General features: G+C 46.8%; 1 protein-coding gene across 1 annotated transcript in view; it reads right to left on the minus strand.

Moving 5' to 3' along the window:
- ncam1b (neural cell adhesion molecule 1b) overlaps positions 1 to 10000 on the minus strand; it is a 118763-nt gene that overhangs the window by 30126 nt on the left and 78637 nt on the right. Inside the window, exons 11-13 of the mRNA XM_062521664.1 lie at positions 9404 to 9554; positions 3040 to 3227; positions 1770 to 1866 (exon numbers count right to left, since the gene is read on the minus strand). Of these exons, the coding sequence (XP_062377648.1) occupies positions 1770 to 1866; positions 3040 to 3227; positions 9404 to 9554 (436 nt within the window). The remainder of the gene's footprint in view (positions 1 to 1769; positions 1867 to 3039; positions 3228 to 9403; positions 9555 to 10000) is intronic.

Genomic DNA, 10000 nt, shown 5'->3' on the forward strand with positions numbered 1-10000 from the left:
ACTCATGATAAAACAGACATACACACACACTCATGATAAAACAGACACACACACACACACACACAAACACACAAACACACACTTATGATTAAGCATACCCACACACACACACACACACACTCATGATAAAATAGACATACACACACACACACACACACACACACACTCTCCCTCATGATTAAACAACACACAAACACACACACACCCTTCACAGAGGGCTAATCTCATCTGAGGAAACTGAAATTGAGAAGTCAGATGCTAATCTGACTCCACAGCATGCTGAGCCCTCTCTATGCGCTCCATACAGTATACTGCACTGATACAGTCTCTACAGGTCTACACATGCTTTAGATAACTTCAATACATATAGATACAATACACAACTGTACGTATACACTATACAGTGGGGAGAAAATGTGTTTGATACCATACTAAAGTTGCCTAAAAAGAGGAATATAAAATCATCATTTGAAAACTGATCTTAATGCCTTAATTAAAAAAATGAAAGATACAATACACAACTGTACATATGCAGTATAATACATACTCTCTAAACACACCTTCCAACATATACCCGCTATACTGTATATCCCCTATATCCTTCCATGTGTATCCTACACAGTACATAGCCGCCACACGTTTGCTGTCATCATTGTCCTGGGACTTTTCTCAGCCGTCTGACTTGGACGTGGACTTTTTTGGTTTTGTTTGTTTTGATTATTTATTTGATTTTTGTCTGTTTTGTAGGCCTATGTCTTGGTGTCACGGGTGGCGCTGGCGATGATGTCACTCCGTCCGGCATCTTTTGTCTTGTGTCATCTTGTTATTTTGTAAATTTGTTTGTTCATGTCTTGCTGTCACGGGTACACTGGCGCCTACACCACTCTGTTTGACACTGTCTTATGCATCAGTCTTGTGTGTAAAGCGCTTTGGGTTGCACTCTGTGCATGTCAAATGCGCTATACAAATAAAAATAACTTGACTTGACTTGACATAACCTACAGTATACCCAAACTATGTGTCCCATATCTCACGGTCACCCAACACTTCACTAGGGAAGCGAGTGTACCCAACATCTGACTGCAGACGAGGGGGAAAAAATAGACACGATTTGTCTGCAGGTTTTTGGCATGTTGTTTCAGAAACTTTCCTGTCGGTCTCCTGGCGGAAGCTGACGGAAGCTGATGGAAGCGGAGAACTCGTTAGATAATTGTCACATTTCACTAACAGCCTGATGAATCAATTGATCTAAATGAAGTGCTAATGCTGTGGGGACAGGCTTGCTGATGTCTGCCATTGAATTCAGCTAGTGCACTCACACACAAGCCCACACACACATACAGACACACGTGCTAACACACACACACACACACACACACACACACACACACACACTCTTGATGATGATGAAATGGCTGGTGTGTTGGGGGCAGTGCTGAGATGAATTGGCCTGATTGAAACAGATGAGACCATCTGAAATAAAACTGTAAAAATGCGAGACTTTGATGTGAAGTTAGAGGCAGTTCCTCTGTTAATGTCTCTGGAAATGTTTTCTCATCACTGGGGACCTAATTAACACATTTGATATCTCCCTAAACTGAAGCCCTCCTTGACACTAGAGATCAGACATGGGAGACTTGAGTCACATGACTTGACTCTAGTCACAATTTTTAGGACTTGAGACTTGCTTGACTTGGATTTGATATTTATGGCTTGAAACTCGACTTAGACTTTTTTTTTTTTTTTTTAATTGTACGAATGTTACTGACCAGCCTGGACGAGGATGAACTCTTTGGACTCTGTGCCGATCTCATTGGAGGCTGTGCAGTTGTAGCTCCCGAAGTCATTTTGAGATTCAGGGGTCACCTGCAAAAGAGCCAGTACATTGGTGAAGGACATTATTCTGAGACCGTCACAGACACACACACACATACACACACACACACACACACACACACACACACACACACACACACACACACACACACACACACACACACACACACACACACACACACACACACACACACACACACACACACACACACACAGAGAGTCCTGAGGTTGTGCTGAGAAGACCCTTTGGGGTGCATGACACACACACACACACACACACTCTTTTGCTCATGCACACACACACACGCGCACGCAAGCGCACACACACACACACGCACGCACGCGCACGCACGCACACACACACACCCACACACTGCTGTGGCCTGAAGTTGTGCTGTGAGGACCCTGACTCCCCATCTATTATTTACCCTGTGGCACCAAGACAGAAATAGGGCAGCGCTAATGGAACAACAATAACATCACACACACACATACACACCCACACACACGCGTGAAGACAGTGTAGAATATATGTTTCGTGAGTGTCTATCTCTAGTGATATGGCTGATAATATGCTGTAGAACTTGATGTAAGCAATTAAGTATGTGTGTATCTCAATGTGTGTGTGTGTGTGTGTGTGTGTGTGTGTGTGTGTGTGTGTGTGTGTGTGTGTGTGTGTGTGTGTGTATGTGTTTGTGTGTACTCCAGGAAAGTAGTGGCGGGTGTGTTGTAGATCTTGATGTAGATGGTGTTGGGTGTGAGTGTGTGTGTGTGCTTCCAGTATATGTGGTGGTAATTGTGTGTGTATGTCCATGTGTGTGTGTACCTCCAGGAAGGTGGCGGCGGGTGTGTTGTAGATCTTGTTGTAGATTGTGTTGGACGTGAGTGTGGTGGTGATTGTGTGTGTGTGTGTGTGTGTGTGTGTGTGTGTGTGTGTGTGTGTGTGTGTGCGCGCGCACGCATGCATGTGTGTGTGTGTGTGTGTGTGCGTGCATGTGTGTGTGTACCTCCAGGAAGGTGGCGGCGGGTGTATTGTAGATCTTGATGTTGGTGGTGTGTGTGTGTGTGTGTGTGCGTGTATGTGTGCATGCATGCGTGTGTGTACCTCCAGGAAGGTGGCGGTGGGTGTGTTGTAGATCTTCATGTTGGTGGTGTGTGTGTGTGTGTGTGTGCGTGTATGTGTGCATGCATGCGTGTGTGTACCTCCAGGAAGGTGGCGGTGGGTGTGTTGTAGATCTTGATGTTGGTGGTGTTGGGGGAGGGCATCATGATGCCGTCTCGTAGCCAGTACAGCGACACCTCGCTGGGGTGCGCCAGGATCTCACAGCTGATGTTGGCGGGGTTCCCCTCCCACGTGTACACGGTCACAGAACCCAGGAGCTTAGGCGCATCTGCACAGAGCAACACAAGAACATGGAGAACATTAGGGAACATGAGAGGGAACTCAGCAAAAGAACATGGAGAACATCAAAAGACACTCAACACAAGAACATGGAGAACAGAAGAGGGGACTCAACACAAGAGCATGGAATTGTATAGGTGCACAAATGTACAAAAGTGACGGCAGCAGTGGAAAGTATCTTTTCTATTTCTTTGTTATTGTTTTGTCATAAAACCCACGCACGCTGTTTACATGGCATTTTTCTGCTTTACTGCACTTCTCGTTAGACGCTAATTGCATTTGGCTGTCTCTGTACTTTACTGTACTCTGTACTCTGCACAATGACAACAAAGTTGAATCTAATCTAATCTAATGTGTTAAGGGAACATTTGTTTTGTCTGCCTGAGCAGCTTTCTGTGTAAGTGTGTGTGCGTGTATACTCATGAGGATTTAGGTATGGATTTAAGTTTGAATGTGATCCTGTAGTGAAGGTGTTCAGAGTGTGTGTATGTGAAGGTGAGGAGTGTGTGTATGTGAAGGTGTTGAGTGTGTATGTGAAGGTGTTGAGAGTGTGTGTATGTGAAGGTGTTTAGAGTCTGTATGATTGTGTTTAGTGTGTGCAACTGTGTATGAGTGTGCATGTACAGTCCAGTTCAGTGAGTGTATGTGATTACGTCAGGGTCATTTTAGGCAAGTCCCTCCACTCAGAGGCCATATTGCAACGCTTTTTGGGCACTTATCGGGCATCTATTACTGGCAGAACTGCACCTGCGCAAGGCTTCATGACACCAACCGTGCTCCAGCGGCGAGATCACAACACATGATTGGCACGATGTATTCACACGTCGACTTTTTCGCTGTGGGATGCGTGTAGACAACTACCATGTTGCCATTACAAACTAACCCCATACTGTACATCTCTATGGAGGATTCTTTGAGTGATGTGTCTCCTCATTAGGAAGTCTCTGATTGTGTTGTGTGTATGCGCATGTCTGTGCAGGCATATGATGTGTGTGTGTGTGTGTGTGTGTCCCTGATCTGCAGTGAGCTGATTGACAGCTACTGCTGCCGTTTCCTGGGCTTCTTTTAAAATGTAACGGACTGTCACTCGGAACTTGGCCCTTCGAGGCGTCGCCACGGTGACTGGATTTATGACGAGCTTTCATCTTGTTCCCATTTCAGGCAGTCACACACACACACACACACACACACCGCCAAGCACCCAGTAATGGAACACATCCTGTGTGTGTCAGATGTGCTCACTAAACCATATCAGTCTACACTGAGATGGTATACAGCTGAGGAACGCTATTCACGACACTAAACCTCATCACATCAGCTGTTCCTCACAACCTCAGTTGGTGTGGCTGTGTTCACTAAACAAAACGACTTTACTCTGCTGACATATAGATAAGGGAGGCTGTGCTAACCATAACACACCAGCCTTTACTCAGCTAACACATGCAGTAGCAAACAGAGGCTGTGTTGATTATAACATGCCAGCTTTAAAGAAAAACTACTGTATGCAGGTTTAGCGATTTCCAGAGCTTCCCCTACAGCTTTAGTGTGACATGTTTTGCAACACTCCTCAATCGGTAAGTCTACAGTACCTTTTCATGAGCATGATCGCAAGGCTATGAGACTTTCTGTTTGCCAGTGGAACAGCCCGCCAGCCTAAAGTTGCAAGGGTGGTTTTTCCGCTCACAGACGCTAGGTGGAAGCGAAACAGCCACCATTCAACCAAAAAAAAAGACATATTACCATTCCAATGACTCCGAAGCTATTTAGTTAAGGCAGAGAGGGTTAAAGCGGAGCGAGAGGCTCAAACGTTCGATTATTTCCGCGTTCTGTCTTCGCAAAGGGGAGGGGGGCTAAATCCCCCTTTAAGCAGACCTGTTAACATTCGAACTGAACTGCTTGCCAATCTGACAGAGATCGATATCCAACTATGACGTCTTTGCTACACGCCTCTTTGAGCAGACAGGAACTGTTCGAATTTTTCTTCCATAGAGATGCATTATGTTGCTCTATCTTGTCAATATTTAAGGATCTTTGGTTAAGGTAAAATAAGCTAAAAAAAAACCCTGCATAGTTCCCCTTTAACACAACTAACACAACCAAATAGAGGCTGTATTCACTACAGCACACAAGCTTTCATACAGGCTATGTTCACTCTAACCCACCAATAAAAAGAATATAATATAATATATCTTGAATTTCCCCTTGGGGATCAATAAAGTATCTATCTATCTATCTAATATCCGCAACACTGCTATTTGCTCCCATTTCATGTTTATTTAAACACAAGCAACGTTTCGACCCTACTGGGTCTTCATCAGGCATCTCATCATCACTCTAACACACAAGCCTTAACTCAGCTAACCCATGCAGAGCTATACATGAGTGTGAGTTAAAGTCAAGGTGGGGTGAAGCATCGGTAAACAATCCAGTCCTGCCACTGTGACGGCCGGCTCTCGGGAGGACACTAAGATTAGAGTGAGGATGATGCGCAGCAGAGGCATTTTAAAATAACCGGCTGGCGTCTTCATCTCTCCCACTCTCCCCCTCCAGTCACTCCATAGCCAGCCAGCGTGAGGAGGACTAGGATGACGAAGACTACGAAGAAGATGACGATGATGATGATGAAAGCGTGCTCCCAGTTGCACGCCAGCCTGTGATCTGGCCTGTCAGTGTGTGTGTGTGTGTGTGTGTGTGTGTGTGCATGCATTTATGTGAGAGCGTGTGCTTGTGTGTTCATACGCGCCTCCCCCACTCTGTACACAATCCCGGGTCCCCTTGCCTCCTTCTCTGTAGCTGTGAATCAGACGCTGTGCTGTCTGTGTGTGTGTGTGTGTGTGTGTGTCTCTCTCTCTCTCTGTGTGTGTGTGTGTGTGTGTGTGTGTGTGCGCGCCGACTGCATACATCTCTTTCATCTTCTCCTCCTCCCCCGAGCCTCCCTGTGAGGGCGTGAGCCTGCTGCAGTTACCAATTCATATTAATTGCAGCAATCTGCGGTGAACCATAAGCTTATGAGATTTAGCATCCTTAAACGCCGATCATCTACGGTGATTACAGCGATGTTCTTTTTTTTCCCCCCCGACATAAAGCGGACGCCCCCCGACAAAAAAAGACGGAGCAGCCGGATTCGCCTTTTTGCCGCTAAAAAACACAATCCGTCCCTTGAGTCATCAGGTGCTCTCCCAGAACACGACGTCGGCGTGCCAACATCTATTTAATTAGATATAATCTCCTGCCATTTGTTAACGACTTAGCCTGCATTACGGGAACAACACGGCCCATTGCCGAGAGAGTTCATTAGCCTACATTTAACATGGCCACGGTGTACACTACATTAGCACATTAGCATTTACAGAGTCATCAAGTAGCCCTTTTAAGAGGGCAGTGTTATTTATTTACAGTGTGCTTTTTTTGCTAGCATGAGAGCAAACCTATCCACACTACCAATGTGAGGTGTTTTTTTTTATTTTTTCAGCATCCAATCTCAAGTCTAGTTGCCTGGAGATGTTTCTCAGAATGTTAAGCTCGTTTGAAAAATCATGTGAGGGCATGTGCAGGCTGAACACTCCATTGGGGCTCTAAACTGTTAAGTCACGCCCCTGCAGTGTCGAGAACCAATGAGAGTCAGGGAAGCGCTGAGCGTGAGCCAATGATGTGGTGTATATGAGGCGGAACAGCACAATCTGTTAAGGACCAATCAGAGGGCCCCGAGGCATTCTACTGCTAATTCTGCCCTAATAGCCAACAATTACAGAGTCCATCTCCACAGACAATCTGGTGCACCTGCGCTGCTAGACTGACTATGTGTGTGTGTGTATGTGTGTGTGCATGCACGCGTGCGTCAGTGTGTGTGTGTGTGTGTGTGTGTGTGTGTGTGTGTGTGCATCTGTGTGTGTTGATGTTTAGAATCACAAGGACAAGTAGAGCGGGGGCACATGCGTGGGCAGATTGCCAGACGCTTTGTGGGTGAGCACTCATGCTCTTCTGAAGTGTGAGTGCTGAGTGTAAGTGACTGTGTGTATGTGTGTATGCATATGCGTGTGTGTGTGAGTGTTCGTGTGTACATGCCAAATGTTTTGTGTGAACACTAATGTTGCTCTGCAGTGTGTGTGTGGTGTCTGTGTGTGTGGTGTCTGTGTGTGTGGTGTCCGTGTGTGTGAGAGTGTGTGTGTGTGTGTGTGTGTGTGTGTGTGTGTGTGTGTGAGTGTGTGTGTGTGCGTTGTTCTGTGGTGAGTGGGCTACATCTGAGAGGACAGCTGATGACAACAGCATGAGGGCGAAGGTAGAGGCAATGATACAGCACTGCTGGTGCAGTAAGACAGCTCTGTAGGGGCAATAAGACAACACTGTAGGTGCAGTAAGACAGCTCTGTAGGGGCAGTAAGACAGCACTGTAGGGGCAGTAAGACAGCACTGTAGGGGCAGTAAGACAGCACTGCTGGGGCAATAAGACAGCACTGTAGGGGCAGTAAGACAGCACTGTAGGGGCAGTAAGACAGCACTGTAGGGGCAGTAAGACAGCACTGCTGGGGCAATAAGACAGCACTGTAGGGGCAGTAAGACAGCACTGTACAGTAGGGGCAATAAGACAGCACTGTAGAGGCAACATAGGGGAGCTGGGAAATCGAATCTTTACCACAGGAACATAGGTGAGCTGGGTAATGTAGTCTTTACCACAGGAACATAGGTGAGCTGGGTAATGTAGTCTTTACCACAGGAACATAGGTGAGCTGGGTAATGTAGTCTTTACCACAGGAACATAGGGGAGCTGGGTAATGTAGTCTTTACCACAGGAACATAGGGGAGCTGGCTAGTGTAGCTTTTCTCTGTTTGTTTCTACCCTCTCTGTTTTAAAGGAGCATCAACATACCTGAGCACCCCACTGGTCTATTCATCTCCGCTAAACTGAGTCATTATAGCTTATCAACACCACGAGTCCTTGAACTCAAACACACACACACACACACACACATACACACACACACACACACACACACATACACAGACACACAGCTTCCATGAAAGGCATGGACTGGCCAACTAAAAGAGCGTGCTGAGCTGAGCTGAGCTGTGCTGTCAGGGTGAGTAAAAAGGCAGGCAGACAGCAGACGACGAGTTTTATGTCTGAATGCTGAATGCTGGCGTCTGCTCGCCTTTTTTGTCCACTTTGTGGAGGGATTACCGCGCCTTTCATTCCCGTCCACACGGGGAGATAGTGCTGCTTGAAACGGATCTCATATCTACTGGATTGGAGCCTAGAAAGCCTTGAGCTCCACGCAAACAGAGCTTCAGTCTACACTCGTGGGATGCAAATAAACAAACACAGCCTTACTTAACTGTCCAGAACCATCCAACACCCGAAAACACACCCAACCCCCGGTCCCTTGCTATAGATATTACAGCTGCTCTAGGAGTGTTACGGTGTGTGTGTGTGTGTGTGTGTGTGTGTGTGTGTGTGTGTGTGTGTGTGTGTGTGTGTGTGTTTGTGTGTGTGTTTTACAGACATTCAGGGGCTTTAGCTGTGTTTACAACTCACACTCCTGCCACCCCCTTCCCCCACACGCAAAATGTGTGTGTGAATGTGCCAGACGCTTTAGTGTGAACGCTAATGCTATTCTGAGGTGTGTGTGTGTGTTTGTGTGCATGTTGTGTGTATGTCAGAAGTGTGTGTGTGTGTGTGTGTGTAGGATATAGGGTAAGAGGGTATACTATAGACTGGGGCTTAGACTTCCATGCACAGGGGTTGTGCATCATGCGTTGCATGCAGTGCATTCGTATGGGCCAGTTTGTGTGCGCGTGTGTGTGTACACTCGTGAGGGTAGAACTCCAATTATGTGTATGGTGTGGTGCACACATACTGGCCAGTGTCTGTGTGTGCATGAGGTGTGTGTATGAGTGTGTATGTGTTCGTGAGGTGTGTGTGTGTGAGGTGCGTGTGTGTGTGTGTGTGTGTGTGTGTGTGTGTGTGTGTGAATGAGTGGTGTGTGTTTGTGTGTGTAAATGAGGTGTGTGTGTGTGTATGAGGTGTGTGTGCATGTGTGTTTGTGTGTGTGTGTGTGTGTGTGTGTGTGTGTGTGTGTGTGCATTAGGTGTGTGTGTGTGTGTGTGTGTGTGTGTGTGTGTGCATTAGGTGTGTGTGTGTGTGTGTGTGTGTGTGTGTATAACTCACATCTGACTTCCAGGAACATGGACTGTGCGTCGTGTCCGATGGCGTTGCGAGCGGTGCACACGTACTGGCCGGCGTCAGTGTAGCGCGCCTCCTTCAGCGTGAGCGAGGACACCCGCGCGTCGCTCCGCACCACCACGTTCCCGTCCGAGCTCTGAAACACACCACACACACACACACACACGCACAAACACACTCAGATGCTGCAGTTCAGACCGCTATACTTACCATGCCACATACACACATACTATCACTAATAACACACGACACCTACATTTAACATGCATTACACATCCAGCCGATCACACACTCATGGAGTCTCTCTCTCTCACACACACACACACACACACATAAACACACACACACATACACGAAATCAAACCATCTCAGAAACGAACAATTATTCAGTCTATCGCTTTCTCTCTGTCACACAAGCATGCACCCACATGCACACACGCAAACACACACTCATACATACACACACACACACACACACACACACACACAAACACTCATACACACATCACACACAGTGTGAATACTACCCGCAATGTTGAGAAGAGGACGCTGTCAGGAGTAAAGGCCGTTAACAGCCCTGAT

This window comes from Sardina pilchardus, chromosome 19, assembly GCF_963854185.1.
Source record: "Sardina pilchardus chromosome 19, fSarPil1.1, whole genome shotgun sequence".
NCBI classification, from domain to species: Eukaryota; Metazoa; Chordata; class Actinopteri; order Clupeiformes; family Clupeidae; genus Sardina; species Sardina pilchardus.